General features: G+C 39.2%; 1 protein-coding gene across 1 annotated transcript; it reads right to left on the bottom strand.

The window, feature by feature from the left end:
• Positions 1-6,153: 6,153 nt before the first annotated feature.
• LOC130923473 (E3 ubiquitin-protein ligase TRIM35-like) lies at positions 6,154-17,120 on the bottom strand. The gene is made up of 2 exons (XM_057849212.1): positions 16,775-17,120; positions 6,154-9,521 (listed from the first exon to the last, which is right to left on the bottom strand). The coding sequence occupies exon 2, from the start codon at positions 9,457-9,459 to the stop codon at positions 8,068-8,070; it is 1,392 nt and encodes a 463-aa protein (XP_057705195.1). The 5' UTR covers positions 9,460-9,521; positions 16,775-17,120; the 3' UTR covers positions 6,154-8,067.
• Between the last annotated feature and the right edge of the window lie 3,866 nt (positions 17,121-20,986).

Raw genomic sequence — 20,986 nt, 5'->3', positions numbered from 1 at the left:
AGTCATAAAACTGCCACATCTCCTCGAACGTGAAGGACCGGAAGCGGCCATGCCCGCAGATGGCCCGGTCGATGTTCTGCTCCAAGTGGCATGACACCGGAGGGAACATATCCACGTAGCGTAGAAGCTGCTCCTTCAGCCTCCACTCCCCAGTTTTGGTGTCGCACCTTCCCTTCTGTCGTCGCCTCTCCTTCACGTGGCCATCGAGGAGACTTTTTAAAAAAGCATGCAGTAGTTGTTCTAAACCGATTTTTTTATTTTGGGTAACAAAGACACACAATCCACTGCCTATTATCAATTTCTTATATATACTCACTACTTGACATAGCCGACATCTTCCTCCGTAAGCCACATGAAGGTCTTGCCTTTGTATTTCCCAAAGGTCACCGTGAGCTGGCCGGGGATCTGCTGGCCTGTTGGAGCTGCGGTGACGGCAAGGCAGTTTTTTCTAGCTGTTAGGTGTAAAAAAAATAAATAAAAAAAACAGACAAGAAGTAATAATATAGTTCAATTCATTTTTTAAATGAAGGAGATGCTTGTTTGTTTTTAAAAGGCATCCAGAACAATACCTTGGTTGTACATGTACTTCTCAAGCACAGTTTAGGCAGCAAAGCGTGGTGGCTGGTCATCGCTTCTGATGTACACTGAGAAACACAAAGGCAAGTGTCACTGTCAACACAAAAGCAGGACATGACACGGAGGAAAAATTCTAGATGATGGTAATAATAAAATTGCGTTTTTGTCGGTTGTGAAGAGGATGCCTCCATTCCTAGCTGGCAATTAGAAAAAGAAAAATGACTTGATGTTCAGAGATGCTAAAATGTTGAGAGGGGTGTCTTGAGTTCACCTAATTCCCAAATTCCAAATAAAAACGAAGTTATTGGGGAAAATGCAAAATTGGCCCACTTACAAAATGATGACGACTATGTAGTACAGTATTTCTGTTTTGTTTTTTTTGTAATCCAAATACGGAGCATTTACAGCAGGGGTCCCCAAACTTTTTCCTGTGAGGGCCACATAACCCTTCTCTTCTCTGATGAGGGGCCGGGGTCAGTTTGTAACGGAAAAAGTGTGACGATTGCAGGAGTGCCTAAATGTAAAAATGTATTGTTTTTCAGAAAGCCACAATCAAATAACCCTTTCTGGATTCTTCACGGAACCAAAGTAAATAAAATAAAAATGATATAATATAATATAGTATAATATAATATAATATAATTAGGGCTGTCAAACGATTAAAATTTTTAAGCGAGTTAATCACAGCTTAAAAATTAATCGTAATTAATCGCAATTCAAACATCTCTAAAATATGCCTTATTTTTCTGTAAATTATTGTTGGAATGGAAAGATAAGACACAAGACGGATATATACATTCAACATACTGTACATAAGTACTGTATTTGTTTATTATAACAATAAATCAACAAGATGGCATTAACATTAATATTCTGTCAAAGCAATCCCTGGATAGAAAGACTTGTAGTTCTTAAAAGATAGATTTTAGTACAAATTATAGAAATTTTATGTTAAAACCCCTCTTAATGTTTTCGTTTTAATAAAATTGGTAAAATTTTCAATCAAAAAAATTAACTAGTAGCTCACCATTGTTGATGTCAAGAATTACACAATGCTCATGGTACATAAAATCAGTCGCACCCAAGCGCCAGCAGAGGGAGACAAAAAACACAAGTAACAAGTGGACATGACACTGCTGTCATTTTAATCTGTTTGAGCGGGGCATATGCGTTAATTGCGTCAAATATTTTAACGTGATTAATGAAAAAAATTAATTACCGCCTGTTAACGCGATAACTTTGACAGCCCTTAATATAATATAATATAATATAATATAATATAATATAATCAGGGGTGCACATAATTTTTTTGCCCAGGTTCTCAGAGGAGGACCTGGAGATGTGACTTGGTGCTCATTGAGCTTGAGAGCCGACCCACCTGATGCGATAAATTTATGACAAGCTTTACTTAGAGCCAATTAACTTTGATTAATTATATTAACAGTTAATGCTTGATTAACATCAACTGGCACAACAAAATTGCCATTACTTTGAAGTGAAATGTAAAGAAATAAACATAAAAGCACCAATTCAAAATAAAGAGCATTATGCGGCTCCCACATTAACTCCAAGCCTTTTTAAAAGTGGGATGTCCTCCTCATAAGACCTCATTGAACGTGCATGTTTAGCTTTGTAAAATGCGAGCAAAAACACGTTTGTCAGTGCATGTCGCTGTTCATTACCTTTATTCCGCCCTATTCCGCCACATGTCCATAGGGCGAGTGGGGTCCTGTTTGACATCGATAGTTTGCTTAATTGCCACATGCTCTCTGTTTTTTTTGTGCTTTTCAAAATTTGGATGGCTGAAATTCTTTGACCCTACATAAAATGCGTTGCTCTAATCGGCGACATTGGGATTCTCACGGCACATTTTGTACCGCATTTCCGTGCAAGCATCATTCGCTTCTAGCCATGGTACCTCCTGTAGCCACTTTTCAGCAAAAGTCCTTTTTTTCGGTAGCTCCGGTGACGTCTCTGTCGTCTGTCTGTCTTTTGACGGGGGTGGGGGAACACGGAAGTAATTACTCAGTGTGGCCTGCCTCATCGACATTTTGAGAAGTTATTTTCTCGTGTCCGCCGCAAATAGAGTGGTCAGCCATCGGTACGCAAAAGCGTATGGAAGCCGTTGAGGGCCAGCGCGTTTGTCTACGTCCAGTACGCATGTGCGGACCACTTATGTGCACCCCTGAATATAATATAATATAATATAATATAATATCATGTAATATAATATAATATAATAATACTGTATTAATTAAATAGATAATAACCAAATAACCATTGCTCAGTTCTTCACAGAAAAAAGCCAGGACATAAATAACTCTATTGAAAAAAAAAATAAAATAAAATAAAATTTAAAAAAAAAAAAAAAAAAAAAAACATTTTTTTTTTTTTTTTTTTTTTTTTTTAACAATTTTTTTTCTTTTTTGTTCAGGGGGCCGGACCAAATGTGGCTGCGGGCCGTATCCGGCCCGCGGGCCGTAGTTTGGGGACCCCTGATTTACAGTGTGGGCATCATGCTAGGGAGGATCACGTCACAACAAAAAATGCATTGAACACAAGTGGAATGAATGAGTTATTGGTTAAATTTGTGACGAGTTACAAGTAATACAAGACGTATAGCACACCGAGTCATTGAACGTTAACTTTACATGCGTGCCTGCACATGGCTAATTATCATTAGCGCGACGCAACGCGCACGACACGGCTTATCTACACACCAACTAGCCTAGCTAGCGTTAGCTCGAATCGGTAATTGAAAAACAACACTCGGTTTGCATCATTTTTGGCGAATTTCATACACAATATTTACCTTTTCGGTTTGTCGATTGAGCGCGTGGGTCTTTTCGCCGATTGCGTCTTTTGGGCCAATCGCCGGCGCGTCGTAAGGAGGAGGCGGGCCGCCGCGGTCTGCGTTCGCGGAGCCAATCACGGGCGTCCGTGGTCGTAGGCGAGGAGAGCCGATTGGCCGCGGTCCGCCTCCTCCCGTCCACGGTCTACAGTTGCACGCTCCGAGCTCCGACTCCTGTCATAAGGACAATATCACTGCCACATTCACAACAGACAAATCCAAAAACTTTGTCATCTTTTCATGCAAAAATCCAAACTATACACAGTTCACTTGCATCCACTTCCTTCAGTTCTCCTTCCTCAGATCTTAACAGTCCACCTCTAACATCTCACAGCTTTCCCTCCTTTTCTCCTCTTGCTCCCACTGACATCTTCAAACTCATCTCAACCATGAATTTCTCCAGCTGCATTCTCGACCCCATACCATCCTCTCTTCTTAAAACCTGTATTCCCACTCTCATTCCTCTTATCATTAACATCATAAACACCTCTCTCACCACTGGCTCAGTCCCCTCCCCACTCAAACTCGCCACCATCACACCCCTCCTGAAAAAACCTGGCCTTAACCCCGACAACCTGGACAATTTCAGACCCATTTCCAATCTCTCACTTCTCTCAAAAATTCTGGAACGATCCGTCATAACCCAACTTCAGCACCATCTCCACTCCTCCCATATGTTTGAAACATTTCAATCTGGATTCCGCGCACACCACAGTACTGAAACAGCTCTCATCAAAGTAACCAATGATCTTCTCCTTGCCGCTGACTCTGGTTCCATCTCCATCCTCCTCCTCCTTGACCTTTCTGCCGCATTTGACACCATTGACCACAACATCCTCCTCCACCGTCTTCAGTCAATAGGGATATCTGGCACTGCACTCCTCTGGTTCACCTCCTATCGCTCCGATCGTCACCACTTCGTCTACATCAATAACCATAAATCCCACACCTCTCCAGTCACCCATGGTGTCCCCCAAGGTTCGGTCCTCGGCCCCCTCCTCTTCATAATCTATATGCTTCCCCTCGGTCAAATCATTCGCCACCATGGACTCAATTTCCACTGCTATGCAGATGACACTCAACTTTACATTTCATCTAAATCCATCACCCCTGTCATTCTCTCTCATATCTCAAACTGCCTGTCTGACATAAAAACCTGGATGGACAATAACTTTCTCAAACTCAACAGTAACAAAACAGAACTTCTCATCACCGGACCCAAAGCTCTCCTCCCCTCTGTACAGAACCTCACTCTCCTCATTGATGGTCACCTTGTCACCCCCTCCACCTCCGTACGCAATCTTGGCATCATAATGGACTCAACACTGTCATACCAATCACACATCAGCCACCTTACTAAAATCTCCTTCTTTCATCTCCGCAACATCGCCCGCATCCGTCCCTCCCTCTCCCAAGCCACAGCTGAAATACTCATTCACGCCTTCATCACATCCAGACTCGACTACTGCAATAGCCTCCTCTATGGTCTTCCATCTTCTCATCTCCAAAAGCTGCAATACGTCCAGAACTCTGCCGCCCGCCTCCTCACCCACACCCGCTCCAGAGAGCACATCACCCCCATCCTCCAACAGCTTCACTGGCTTCCAATCTCATACCGGATTCAGTACAAACTCCTCCTCCTCACCTACAAGTCCCTCCATAACCTGGCCCCTTCCTACCTCACTGACCTCCTACAACAGCACTGTCCCTCCCACCGCCTACGTTCTGCCGACTCTAATCTCCTCACACCCATCACTCGCACTAAGCTCCGAACCTTGGGGGACCGAGCCTTCGCCGCTGCTGCTCCCTCACTCTGGAACTCACTCCCAAAACCCATCAGGAACTCGGACTCATTACAAAACTTCAAATCACTCCTAAAAACCCACCTGTTCAAACTAGCTTTTCCCACCTCTTAATTCTTAATTTTGTCTTTGTGTTATGTTATGTAAAGCGTCTTTGAGTGTCCAAAAAAGCGCTATATAAGTTTGAGGTATTATTATTATTATATGTACTTTGCGTTCCGGCACCTTATGATTTACAAATTAAGCACTGGGACTGTCCCAAACGGACTCATTTTCTCCCGGTTAGTCAGCAGACTTTTTTTTTCTTTCAAATAGTTTTTAATCCATTTTAATGTACACAGACAAACAGAAAATGAAAAACAAAATAATAATACAAAAGAAAAGCAAAAGCATCAAGGAAACACAAAACAACTCACCCTGCCTACAACCCCAACTGTCCTGAATAGTTTAATAATTTGGGCAAACCATGCATATGTTACAGGTCCAGCGAGGTGTACCACATTAACAAAAATGTTTACCTGGTGACAGGTAGAAGTTGGAATAATGAGACACGATGCGCTCTGGTTGCTGCTCAAACAACATCTCTTTATCTCGTTTCATATTGCATCATATCATCACATGATACATAGTTTACAAATACAATCACTTTTTGATGCCGCTTCTCACATACACCACTCATGTACAATTTTACAATTGTAAATACACAATAGCAAATACCATTTGTCAAAAATATTCAATTAACTTGTTTTGTAATTACAAAATTACAATTGGTCACAGTATAATACTGGTTCAGTAATATTTCACCTCTGTGCATTAGGATAGACATTGTCTAATACATGGCTGTAAGAGAGTGAAGAGAGTGCCACCGGCCCCTAGTGGCCGGTGGCACTCTCTTCACTTGTCGTGACGTCACGCACACGATCTGCCAGATCTCGGGCGCCGGTCGTTTTAGCTTGACAATGGAGCCAAATTTCTCTCATTTTCTTGTGTGTAATTACACGAAGTGGCATGATATGAATACAAAAGGCATGCGTTTATGGATAAATGATGGAATATTAACATTTTCCCATGGCATGACATACAGTACTCTTTAAGTATTACTCAAAGTCAAAGTAGTATGCAAACAAGTACAAGTCAAAAAGTATTGGGTGAAATAAAATACTCAAGTACTAAGCAAGTGTTGATAATCATTTATTTTGAATATAATGTCATCAGTAGAGGAGCCCAAAATGCTACTCGAGTAAGACTAGCATTACGATTAAATAAGATTACTCAAGTACAAGTTAAAGATGTCAATCCAAATTATTTGTTGAAAAGAACATCAAATAGTTAGTTACTTGTGTCTGATATATTTTTCAAACAAACGAGAAGTCAAACATTGTACTTCAGTAAAGAGTAGCATTAATTTCAAATAAAATCACTCGATATACTTATAAAATAAAAAATAAAAAAATTGTCGTACAAGTTTTAAAGTACCGTATTGGCCTGAATATAAGACGGCCCTTATTATAAGACGACCCCCTCTTTTTCAAGACTCAAGTTTGAAAAAAATACTTTTTGAACACCGAATTTTATACAGAAAATAATTACAGTACATCCGAAACGAATTATAGCAATATATTTGAGAGAAAAAGCATGTTATTTTGCCTCATTCCAATCTTAATATCTGAACATTTAAATTAGGGCTGTCAAACGATTAAATTTTTTTAATCGAGTTAATTACAGCTTAAAAATTAATTAATTGTAATTAATCGCAATTCAAACCATCTATAAAATATGCCACATTTTACTGTAAATTATTGTTGGAATGGAAAGATAAGACACAAGATGGATATATACATTCAACATACGGTACATAAGGACTGTATTTGTTTATTATAACAATAAATCAGCAAGATGGCATTAACATTTAACATTCTGTTAAAGCGATCAATGGATAGAAAGACTTGTAGTTCTTAGAAGAAAAATGTTAGTACAAGTTATAGAAATTTTGTATTAAAACCCCTCTTAATGTTTTCGTCTTAGTAAAATTTGTAAAATTTTCAATACAAAAAAAAAAACCTTGTAGCCCGCCATTGTTGATGTCAATAATTACTTACACAATGCTCATGGGTGCTGAAGCCTATAAAATCAGTCGCACCCAAGCGCCAGCAGAGGGCGGCAAAACTCCATAAAACGCAAGTGAGCATTTCACTGTACTGTCATTTAAATCTGTCTGCGCGGCATGTGCGTTAATTGCGTCAAATATTTTAATGTGATTAATTAAAAAAATTAACGCCAATTAACGACATAATTTTGACAGCCCTAATTTAAATACGTAAACTAAAGTGCAATCACATTCGTAAATGAATGGCTTGTAGTTTTTGAAATGTAAATAAACCAATCTATTGTGATAAAACAACAAAATTGCAATAACTGCATTAACCATCAAAGTCTAACTGTAACTGTAGTCTTGAAACAAATCTGAATAAGGAAAAACATTACAATAAAATAATGCAAACTGGTTAAACTAGTAGCTGAGATCTGTCATGACAGAACATTGCTTTAATGATATCTGGCGCCATCTAGTGTCGTGAATGGGTATAATGTCTAGACCGCGAATATTAGACGACCCCCTCTTTTTCAGTCTTATTTCAATGCAAAAAAAAACATCTTATATTCGGGCCAAAACGGGAGTACAAGTTAATGTTACATATTACTCACATGGAATTAAAAGTTAGTCTTACCACATGACCTGGTGAATAACAATAAGTGAGAGTAAATTGTGTGGAAAAAGAAAATGATTTAGATGACATTGAAAAGCAGAAAGAAAAAAAACAAGCCGTGACAACATGACCGCTAACGGATGGCAGTCGTAACACCAGGTGGAATGGGGATTATTTTTAGAGGACTTTTACGTGTTATGTGAAAGAAAGGATACAATTTGGTGTGACTGGACCAGTATGGACAATAGGAAGGGTTATTCCGAGGGTTCCACAATAGGGTGTTCTTGAGAGGTTCAGAGAAGTACAATGACCTTTTATTCATGTCCACTTCAACTCGGATCCTCTGCACTTTGACAGGCGGCTTCTGACGTCCATGCAAGTCAAGGGGCGCGTTGTATTTACCATCCTTAATTTCAATGTAACAATCAGGCATAGGATCTGACGAACAAGGGTCCCCACCTATGACCCCCACTGCCCAGTCATTGTTGTCTCCCACCTCAACGTCCCACACATGTCTTCCCCGGTCCAAAGCAGCACCCAGCACAGACCGCCACGTCTGGAACCTCTCTGGATTCTTTGGACGCTGCTGCTGTGCTTCTTCCCAACTCAGACTGCTCAGATCTTCGGACAGACTGATTCCTGGACATGCCGTGTTGGGGTCCAGAATGACTGGACTATAGGCGATCGTCTCCTTCATCTGCTCCCACACCTTGAACTTGAGGTTGCCTACGTGTTTGGCTTCGTCCAGCAGACCTCCACTGATCAGCTCTGGTTTATTGGGAAGCTCTTGGATCCTGCTCATTGCAATATTGAACTTCTTCAGGAAAGAAACGTTGCCAGACGGGAGTTGCTCCTCAGTGCTTCTGATGACATCCGAGAGAGCGGCCGTTTGTTCGCCGAGAGCCGCCATCTTCCCCTTCATCGTTTGACTCTTCTTCTTCTCTTCCTCCCTGACCGCAGCCAACCTGGTCTCCTCCTCGACATCGAGAAAGCGACGGAGCTCCTCAAAATCCTTCTTAATCTTGCGTTCGACCTGCTCCCTCTGGAATTTGATGTACTCTGCCTGTTCATTACAGTTCTCTCGACAGTCGTTGTAATCTTGGAGTCTTTCCTTGGCTTTCTGCAGGCCTTTCTGGAGTTTCTCACGATGCGCTTCCACAACTTCTTCGAGGGGCCTGATCTTGTGGCCAACGTGGATTTCTGCATCTCTGCAGATGAGGCACACAAGCTCCCGGTGGTCCAAACAGAAGAGTTTAAGTTTCTCTTCGTGCAAACTGCACATGTCCTCTGACTTGAACGAGGCAAGTGAAAGGTTCTCACACATATTCCTCAGTGCCAAGTTTGAAGGCGGATCCATCGAACTAAACTCTGTCCTACAGAGTGGACACAAATGTCCTCCTTTGTCCTTCCACTGCTGCAGACACGCACGGCAGAAGTTGTGACTGCACGGCAGCAGCATGACAGGATCTTTGAAGACTTCCAGACAGGTGGGACATTGAAGATGGTCCTCCAGACGTTCAGCCATTGTTTTAGAGAAGACGGCGTTTGGCTCAGCGCACAAGTTCGGAATGTCGAGCTACAGTTGTTCTGCAAAACAAAAAGCATTCTTACATACAATTCGAAAGGATTCTTTCATGTGCTCCATCTAGGTTCAAAAGTGCACCTCCTGCTCACTGAAGCCGGGCTCGAATTTGTAAAGAGCAACTTTTATGACTTGATATTAGGGCTGCAGCTATCGAATATTTTGGTAATCGAGTAATCGACTGAAAATTCTATCGATTAATCGAGTAATCGGATAAAACAAATATATTTTTAGGTGAAGAGCAATTATTATACATGAGAAAACGAGACATTTCATCTAAGCTTGAACCATTTTCAGTCAATCAATGTTTTTATTTTCGATGTATATTGTTGAAAACAGCCAACATTTGCATCTCAGATGTAACTAGAATAAAAATAAAGACTAATTCACTGCTTTCACTCAAAAGACCTTTAGATCTCATTAAATAGATAGATAGATAGATAGATAGATATCTATCCATCCAAATACTTGTTCTCCCCACTGTATACTCAACATGCGGTACATAAGGACTGTATTTGTTTATATTAAAAATAAATCAACAAGATGGCATTAACATTATTATCATTCTGTTGAAGTGATCCAGGATAGAAAGACTTGTAGTTCTTTATGAGAAATGTTAGTACAAGTTATAGAAATTTTATATTAAAACCCCTCTTAATGTTTTCGTTTTAATAAAATTTGTCAAATTTTCAATCAAAAAATAAACTAGTAGCCCGCCATTGTTGATGACAATAATTACTTACACTATAAAATCAGTCGCACCCAAGCGCCAGCAGAGGGCAGCAAAACTCCGCAAAACACAATTAATAAGTGGACCTTTCTCTTTACTGTCATTTAAATCTGTCTGAGCTGGGCAAGTGCGTTAATTGCGTGATTAATTTAAAAAATTAATTAACGCCCGTTAACGCGATAATTTTGACAGCCCTAATATATATATACCTAAAAATGCCGTTACACTTGATAACACACATCACTTAAAAGTTAGGATTTTTTTCCCACGTGTTTCAAATAAATTTCTATTTGTGTCAAGCCATTTTAAAGTTCTAGTTAAGTTTTAACTTAGTCAAAACTGTAAGTCCTGATAGGAATTTGAGTTTTTGCAGTGTTCAAAATAAATGTATGATAAAGGCTGTGTTGGAGCACATTAGGGACCAGTGCTACTTGGTGTTTTATTCAGCAATGACTACTGAGCTAAAATTGATAGTTAGCATTATTGAGTTTTTATTTTACACCCTCATCACTCCACAACGCTATGTTATGTTAAAGCCTGTATGTAAGACAAGTTAGCCACGCATCGAAAGTGGTCATAATTAATAGAAACCTAGCCCCCCCGCAGGGCTAACGTTACGTGAGCTAATGACAGTAACGTTAATCTTATTTATTAGCGCTCTTTCTTAGCGCTCTACTGCTTTAAGATGGTGGCTGTTTACTAACGCTGCCCAGATGCGGCCGTGTCTGTCATTTCGCATCTAGTTCAACATACATGTGATCTCTATGAGACTCATCAGACGCGACCCGCTACCAACGTAGCATCGTGCGGGCTAGTATTTAGCAACGCCGGCATCGTTTGTAGCGGCTGTCGGCTGCAGAAAGTTTTTTTTTTTTTTTTTTTTGCTTCTTCCTCTACGCACGTGACATCAGCGCGTTGTCCCTCATTAAAAGTAGTCCGAGCAAAACATGATGCTTAGAGCTGTCAAAATAAACGATTACTCGAGGTGAATAAAATTACTCGGATCAGTTTTTAAACTCGAGTTGCTCGAGTATTCGTTTCAGCTCTACTTGATATATGGCGTATATGTTTTACCCTGAAAACCCCCGTTTAGAGACGTCGCGCAACCACTTTTGTTTTAACCCAGCCATAAAACTAAGGTAATTAATTATATTTATTATTCGAAATGCCTGTGATTTTTATCTTAGAATCATTAATTGATGTGTAATATTTCGTAAAAAAAAAAAAACATCTTTAAAAAATTATTCACTCACATATTTTAAACTTTGACACAAGCGCAGCATGTGAAGTAAAAGCTAAATTATTATCATATTAAGCAATGCATTGAACTCTAGAATCCGATTCTTGTGCTTGCGATAGCCGAATTCTATCTCTACTATCGGTTCATTGAATATTTAGTAGCTAATTACTGTCGAATGGTAAGTTTCCTATCAATACAGCTGTATCTCTCACCTGTAAAACCGAATATCCGGTCGTATCGGTTTATCGTTCTCAAGCTTAGTACTTACCGGTACCTTGTTTTGATCCAAAAACTCCATGCCGCATGTATCACTGAGTGTCAAGACACAGCTGTGAACGTATCGAAAAAAATACAATTAAGCGATAGTTATGAGGTCGATATCCGTGACATTTTTACAGACGCCATTTTTTTCATTGTGACATAATTTGTTAAAAGTTTAAAATATCTGAGTGAATAATTTTTTTTTTTTTTTTTTTTTAATGAAATATGAGACATTAATTAATGATTCTAAGCTAAAAACGACAGACATTTTGAATGATAAATATAATTAATTCTCTTTGTTTTATGGCTGGGTTGCAACAAAAGCGGTTGCGCGACGTCTGTAAACGGGAGTTTTCAGGGTAAAACGGACAAATTAAAACTAGTTCGGGGGCTTAATGTGCCATGAATCTGCTATGGCAGAATATAGAGATATTGTTCTATCAAACACAACAGTTGTTTTGGCTTAAAATATAGCAGTTTCTTTTAAAGAGGAGTGCAAGAGCAGAAACTGCTTTTTCAGTCTTGTCTGTGTTTTCCGCCATATACCGTATTGGCCCGTATATAAGACAGCCCTGATTATTAGACAACCCCCTCTTTTTCAAGACTCAAGTTTGAAAAAAAGACTTTTTGAACACCAAATTGATTTTTATACAGAAAATAATTACAGTACATCTGAAACAAATGATTATAACAATATATTTGAGAGAAAAGGCATGCTATTAGTGGTGCAACGATTAATCGATTAACTCGAGTATTCGATTAGAAAAAAATATTCGAATTAAATTTTGTTGCTTCGAGTATTCGCTTCATTAATGTGGCATGTTAATGGTTTATTTTGAAAGCGTTTGCATTTAGTTTTCAGGCATGCAAACTTGCCACCTTTCGGCGAAATTTCGCCGTTTTGAAATCAAAATGGGTCATTTTTCTGAATCACGTAGATCCGAGGAGAAAAAAATGGGGCGATGGGGGGGGGGGGGGGGGGGGGGGGTTTCTGTCAACGAGCGAGTGAAACCGTTAACTTCAAAACCGTAGTCCATGCTCAAAACTACACTCTAGTCCAAGGGTCCCCTTCTGCCGGGCCGCATTTGCCACCGGGCCGCACAGAAATAATAATCTAATAACGACCGCATTCTGGCCGAACTAACCCTGTGCCCCTGCTTAACACACCAATATCCCTGTCTACTCTAGATATAATACTACGGAATAGATTAAAATGTCGTCACAGAAATCCATTGATTGGACAGCAGGCAGTACATCTTGTTTGTGTATACAATATATCTATGTGCGCTTGTCCTCGATAATAACGTATTACTAGGCCGCGGGCGCAGCACATTTGTTCCCGGAAATAATTAGCCCCCACACGAGCGAAGATAACTGGAAAACGGACGTCTTTGGAGATATTTTTACGACGAAAAGGATATTTTTACGGCGGAAAGGACACCTGACGAGCCTACAACCTCGAAGACCCATGAACTGCGAAGAAGTGGATTCGTGACCCGTTTGTGAATAAACAGAGAGATCGCAAATGACGGCGACCTTATTAAACGTACATTTGAGACAACAACTCTACCGAGGTTCTGGATTAAAGTCATTCTGGAATATCCTGACATCGCGACAAGAGCTTTGAAAACCTTGCTACAATGTCCAACATCGTATCTTTGTGAAGCGGGCTTCTTAAGCAATGTTTAATGACAAGGCGAAGTTGTTAATGGTGAGCGCGGTGTGCAGCTGTTGTGTGCAGCTTACATGGCAGGATGAATCTGAGGAGAACTTTTCTACAAGTCCTTCCATGATCAGACGTAAGTTAATATTCCTTTCTTTCAAGAAAGTTTGTAGTGTTTACTTTGGAATCGCTGCATTTGCGCATTTTGCAGGTATGTTTAACGTGCGCATAACCACGTCGTTGCAATTTTTGATGGGGTTCAAAATTTGTCGGAACACCGGTCCGTGAAAAAAAGACCCAAATAACACCGGTCCGTGGTGCAAAAAAGGTTGGGGACCCCTGCTCTAGTCCGATGACCCAGACCTATCACCGCCACTCTCTTCTCGTGACAACAAATGACTGACAAAAGTGAGAGACGGGAGTACAGTTGTTCTCTGCTTAATGCAAATGGGACATACTGTATATTTTATAATTTAGATTTTGTATAATTTGCTACTTAATGTGTCTTATATGTTCTGATTTCAGGCTGAGAGATTTAGACTTGTATATGTTAAATTTTTATGTACCGTGTTTAATTCGAGATGTCTCTGGTTGCACTATGAAATGCACTTTTCCGCTCATGCCGTGTGTCCATGTTACTTTGTCACCTTTTTCACCCCTAACTAGTTTGCATGCCTGAGTTTTATTGATTAGGTTGGATACACTGCCCTCTGGTCTGCCTCTTTACACATGGCTGAATCCAACTGCTCCCTGTTAAGACCAACCTCAGCTAAGTTTTTGTTTGAGCTAATGGTTTTTAATGCATTCATAATTTAGTTTATAAGTATATTTAGCAGTTTTTTGTGGGAATGTGTGTTTGAACCATTTGTTAAGAGCATTGTAAAAAAACTTTAGCATTTTATAGCATTTAAGCTTGCGGACTTTTTCTAAGTAAGTTTACCATGTAAGTTGTTCTTTTGTTGTACATAGATGCTCATTAAAAAAAAAAAAAAAAAATACTGTTTGAGGCTCAGCTCATGTATTAGATCAGATAATTTTTCATGTTCCTTATCCGATTACTCGATTATTCGAACTAATTAGTCCATCGATTAATCGACTACTTAAATAATCGATAGCTGCAGCCCTACATGCTATTTTTCCTCATTCAAATCTTAATATCTGAACATTTAATTATGTAAACTAAAGTGCAATCACATTCTTAAATGAATGGCTTCTGGTTTTTGAAATGTAAATAAACCAATCTATTGTGATAAAACAACAAAATTGCAATTACTGCATTAACCATCAAAGTGAAGTCTAACTGTAACTGTAGTCTTGAAACAAATCTGAATAAGGAAAAACATTGCAATAAAATAATGCAAACTGGTTAAACTTGAGAGTAGCTGAGATCTGTCATGACAGAACATCGCTTCAATGATATCTGGCGCCATCTAGCGTTGTGAATGTGGAGAGTCGCTGAGATCTGTCTGTCAGGGAAGTTCAGTTTGAACCCCGAGAACAATACCAAAAGATAGCAAATTGAGAATAATGAATGAACCAGCCAAGGATTGCCTGCTTCGAAGACTTTTATATAACATGATATATCACGGGCACAAAATGATGACCCAGCTAGGAGCTGAGGTCAACCAGAAAGTACGAAACTGTTCACTTCGCTAGAAGCTAGAAACTTATACTGTTAAAAAGGGCGGTGCCAAAGCGCACCGTGAATCGAAACTTTACCAAGAAACGAAACTCATCATCTCACAAGCCTTGGTATTTTTCCATACAAAACATCTCAAGTTACAGAAAAACATCTCTCATAGGGGAAAATCCACCTTTAGCTATAACCTTGAATCAGCAGCTGTGGCCAGGAAGAAGTTTGATAAGCCACAGTTGCTATATTGTACTCATTCAGGGCATATTGGAAACAACAGGAACATGACAGTCCATATTTGGGCATATTGACTCCGTCTACAATCGTCAAGGCTATGAGAAGGCCCACTCAAAAAGATTACAACAGATTGCTCTAACAATGAAACTCTGCTATAATGTTCTCATGCAAGCATAACAAAAGCATTCAACGTATAATATTTAATGGTTGTGTTTTAAGCATGAATAAATTCTCTCACACTGTCAGAACAGAACATCGCCTCAATGATATCTGGCGTCATCTAGCGTCGTGAATGGGTATAACGTCTACACCGCGGATATAAGACGACCCCCTCTTTTTCAATCTTTTTTCAATGCAAAAAACACCGTCTTATATTCGGGCCAATACGGTATATAAAATGCTACGTTCACTTACATCCTGGTCATCTCCTGGGGGCTAAGCCCCCCTAATTCTTAAAAGCTAGTGACGCCCCTGGTAATCAAGAAGGCTCATTATTTATATGTAGCAAATTAGTCATTTTGATAGTCGGCTAATATAGCTAATATACAGCATGTGTTGCCTTCATTATAAGGCTTATAAAAGGCTTCTAATTTGTTGTGGCTCCAGACATGTTTTTTTGCTCCAATATGGCTCTTTCAACATTTTGGGTTGCTGACCTCTGCACTAGGGAAATGAAACGTCAGCCATCCAAAGAGAGAGTGGCCAGGTGTTTTTCCGAAAAATAGCCGCTTGGCGTGAATTGTCCCCCCTGAGAGGCGTAGCTAGGGTCCCCGGGGACCCCAGGCAACAAGCAACATGGGTCCCTTTGAGCGTGTGCAAGTAAGGGGGACAGTTGGACTTGGAGCAATAGCATATTTAATAAAAATCTAATCACGCCTCGCTCCCATAGAACGCTTTTTAGGACACTCAAAGTATATGTATTATTTTACTCTGCTTGAAGTTTGAACTAATAAATCTTGTACTGTGAATATGTATTATTTTACTCTGCTTGAACTAATAAATGTCATACTTGTGTGATTGTTATTGGGATATGGTCGTGAAAATCTGTAGACTAATACATGTCTGTTCAAAGATGGTTATGTAGCCGATTTGTTACTAAACTACAGTACTAGTATTTTCTGTAATTTATTTATTTTTTATTTAAAACTGATTTTACAGCCTTAAATCAATTACTGTAACGCCTCCATGAAAACATTTGATGTTTTCACCTCAATAAAGCGTTATAAAAAAGCGCTCCCGTCAGGGGGGACATTTCACGCGGGGCGGCTATTTTTCAGCACTACACCGGATGAAGATATTTTCGGGAATGACACGAAAACGATTGCAACTCGGCTTTTTCCGTGGTCTGTCGGAGCCAAATAAAAACTGGGAGTGAGTTTGAAACCCTTGCTTGATTTTTGACGGAGTTCCAAGTGATTCTTTGCTGTTCTGCGCATGCAAGGGTTCCAAAGTAAACACGACAAACTCTCTTTAAAGAATAGAATATTTACTTACGTGCCGCGGATGGTCACGTGGTCCACGTAGACGTGAGTAGTTCCAAGTGTGACCGTTGGTTTTGGTCTCCGCGTTGTATATTTGAAATGACAACGTGAGTCAAGACTGTGGTGTGATGTGCTTTTAATTTCGGACAAGTCACAAATAGACACAATCTTCCCATTAAACTTGGAGTTAATAATGTGTCCCTATTCCAAATAAATACAAGTGAAACGCAATGCGATTTTTATGCATGAATACATGCCTGGAAATCACAGAACTAAAGTCTAGGCAGGCAAACGGTACTTACTTCCCTGTGTCGACATCTGCACAGAAAGAAAACGGGAGAAACTTTTTCTTCTTCTTCTTGTTTATTGGCAGTTTAGCCCTAGTATCATGGGGCATTACCGCCACCTACTGGGTTGACGGTTTGGTACGAGATCAAGCAATTACAGACTAAAATTATGCTATTCTGAGTTAATGGTGTGTGGGAAATATGGGGAGCAGAGGAATCGGTTGAAAACAGTGTTGGAACAGGCAAAAGATGCATTTAGGATGGAAAATGTTCAAAATTGTAAAACAACTAATGGAGTAGTAGTTTCACAAGGATACAAAGCTGTTAAAAAGGATATAGAAAGAGGGTATTTTATTTTTTTATTCTGTTGAAAAGGCTATAGAAAGAGGGTATTTTATTTTTATTTTTTTATTCAGTTTTTTCTTATGGTTTAGGTTTTGTCCATAAGCGGAGTTTAAGGGGGGTACCAGGTAGGACAGCGCCCCCCGTGGCCAAAAAGTGTCATTACATGTAATTGACTTGCCTATATATATATATATATATATATATATATATATATATATATATATATATATATATATATATATATATATATATATATATATATATATATGTAAAAGTTGTAAAGCAAACAACAAAAATGAATGAAATGAACAAAAAAAAAAAAATTTTATAATGGGTCTTTGTGGGTTTTTCGAACAGATAATGTGACTAGCACCATAGACAGTCATTTGCTTTGCATATTATTTAAAATAAAATTAGGGGAGGGCAGTATGATTTTTCTAATACTTTTTTTTCTTTGTTTGAAAATACTTTTTTTGATTGAAGGCCTACCCATAATATGGCCCAAACATAAAAATCAAAACTTTTTTAATTAAAAATTGAGTGTTCCAATGCAAATATTCAGGTCTCAAATATTTTTTCGCATTTAAAACCTTTTTTTTCTATTATTGAATTTTTTTTATTTTTTTTCTTTTTTGATTGAAGTGATTTTTCGTTTGAAAATATTTTTTGTTTGACGCAACTTATTTTTTGATTGACTTATGAAGACACAAATGTCCTAGCCAAAATGTGGCCCGAACGCAAAACAACATTACTTTGATCAAAAAAGTTGCTTCAATCAAAAAAAAAAAAAAAAAAAAAATAATAACTTCAATCCACATAAATAAATAAATAAATAAATAAATCAAAGAAAATTAGCCTTCAAATGCGTTTTCAAATTTTCAGTTTCAAATTTATTTTTGCATTCAAACACATTTTTGGATCAAATAATGAAGACACAAATCTACCTCTATATGGCACCGCCCAGGGGATACAATTTTTGACTGGGGTAACTACATTGGCACGACACCGGCGGGCGTACCATATTTAATGATTAATGATCTTTGCAAAAAGTATAGCTGTCCTAAGTAGCCTGATTTACAATTTCCCTTAAGAATGATGGGAAACAAAAAAAAAATAATTTTCAACTTATTATTATAAATATTCATGTAAGTTAATTTTATTGCTGACACTGCGTTTTAAGGTCATCAACATGCTGTGCCCCCCCCCCCCACCCCCACTCGGTCCAAAAGTCGAACTCCGCCTATGGTTTTGTCTTCACTCTGGGTGTGTTTCACTGTTTGTCATAATATAAGTTTCACATTGTACAAATTTACTAAGGAGGCAAATAATTACTTAGTTAACCACTAATTATGCAAGTTCTCCCACTTGAAATTATTAGAGAGGCCTGTAATTGTCAATTTGGGTAAACCTCAACTATGAGAAAGACAATGTGGAAAAAAAAAAAAAAAAAACAGAAAATCAAATTGTTTGATATTTAAAGAATATGCAAATCATGGTGGAAAATAAGTATTTGGTCAATACCAAAAGTTCATCTCAATACTTTGTTATGTACCCTTTGTTGGCAATAACAGAGTCCAAACGTTTTCTGTAGCTCTTCACAAGCTTTTCACACACTGTTGCTGGTATTTTGGCCCATTCCTCCATGCAGATCTCCTCTAGAGCAGTGATGTTTTGGGGCTGTCGTTGGGCAACACGGACTTTCAATTCCCTCCCCACCCTGTGGCGTCAAAATGATAACAAGAACGGTGAGCAAAAATCCCAGAACCACACGGGGGGACCTAGTGAATGACCTACAGAGAGCTGGGACCACAGTAACAAAGGCTACTATCAGTAACACAATGCGCCACCAGGGACTTAAATCTTGCACTGCCAGACGTGTCTTCCTGCTAAAGAACACACACGTCCAGGCCATAACACATTCTCCCAGTCCTCTTGTGGATCATCCAAATGCTTTCTAGCGAACCGCAGACGGGCCTGGACGTGTACTTTCTTCAGCAGGGGGACACGTCTGCCAGTGCAGGATTTTAGTCCCTGGCGGCGCATTGTGTTACTGATAGTAGCCTTTGTTACTGTGGTCGCAGCTCTCTGTAGGTCATTCACTAGGTCCCCCCGTGTGGTTCTTGGATTTTTGCTCACCGTTCTTGTTATCATTTTGACCCCACGGGGTGAGATCTTGCATGGATCCCCAGATCGAGGGAGATTATCAGTATTCTTGTATGATTTCCATTTTCTAATAATTGCTCCCACAGTTGATTTCGTTACACCACTGGTCCCCAAACTTTTTCCTGTGAGGGCCTCATAACGTTTCCCTTCTCAGATGAGGGGCCGGGGTCCGTCTGTAACAGAAAAGGTGTGATGCTTGCAGGAGCGCCTAAATGTAAAAATTTATTGTTTTTCAGAAAGCCACAACCAAATAACCCTTTCTGGATTCTTCACGGAACAAAAGTAAATAAAATAATAATAATATAATATAATATAATATAATATAATATAATATAATATAATATAACGCTTTACACAAAGCGTTTTGCCTATTGTAGATTGAGTCTTCCCACCCTGATGCAGGTCTACAATTTTGTCTCTGGTGTCCTTCGACAGCTCTTTGGTCTTGGCCATAGTGGAGTTTGGAGTGTGACTGACTGAGATTGTGGACAGGTGTCTTTTTTACCGATGAGTTAAAACAGGTGCATTTAATACAGGTAACGAGTGGAGCCTCGTTAGACCTCGTTAGAAGAAGTTAGACCTCTTTGACAGCCAGAAATCTTGCTTGTTTGTAGGTGTCAAGTTCAAAAATAGATCCTTAGGTAGACATTGTAAAATTACCCAAAAATAAGGAGAGAAGACACTCAGTTTTCTTGGCCAAGGAGAGCAAAAGAGTGACTAGTGACAGTCACCAAAATTGATCTAGAGAAAAAATCCTCCTTGGTACATTTATTTAGGGGTTTGTCCTAATACAAAATGGATGCCGCCCTGAGGGAGGGGTTGAAGCAAGCTGGAGACACCCATGTGCTTTTGATTGGATATGTGTGTGCATGTAGGTGGAACTAAGTGAGTACACGTGTGTAAGCAAAGGCTCATGTAAACAATCATGTAAACAGTCAAAATGACCCAGACACTTCAGTTATGCAACGCTGCGGCCATGAAAGATGTCCTCGGATGGAAAATTGTCCTCGAAGGTCTAGACGAAAGTCCAGACGCCAGGTGCTGAAGATGTCTCGGAAGGTCTAGTTACGCAATGATGCGGCCATGAAGCAAGGCAGTTGTCATCCCGACCCTCCTTTACTCTTCGTAACACTTAAGCATTATACTACAACCTGGTATAGCAAGCAATAATCATTTACTGGTTATATTAATAAGAAAAATATGGAAATCTATATTATTTATGGTATATATGAGCACAAGCAAATATTCAATCAATCAATCAAGCAAATATTTAATCAATCAAACCTCGATAATTACCTCAACATTTCCCGCCTGTTTATTCAATATTTGCGACAGACCAAATATTTTGACCAAATATTTTCCACTCCAATTTGGAAATCAATTTGTTAAAAATCAAACAACGTGATTTTCTGTTGGTTTTTTTTTCACAT

The sequence above is a fragment of the Corythoichthys intestinalis genome, chromosome 10 (genome assembly GCF_030265065.1).
Source record: "Corythoichthys intestinalis isolate RoL2023-P3 chromosome 10, ASM3026506v1, whole genome shotgun sequence".
NCBI lineage: Eukaryota > Metazoa > Chordata > Actinopteri > Syngnathiformes > Syngnathidae > Corythoichthys > Corythoichthys intestinalis.
Note: the sequence above shows the minus strand (reverse complement) of the source record. Positions and strands in the feature narration are given on the sequence as shown.

Coding starts and splice junctions, on each gene's coding strand:
- LOC130923473 (XM_057849212.1), bottom strand. CDS start 9,459: ATGGCTGAACGTCTGGAGGACCATCTTCAATGTCCCACCTGTCTGGAA.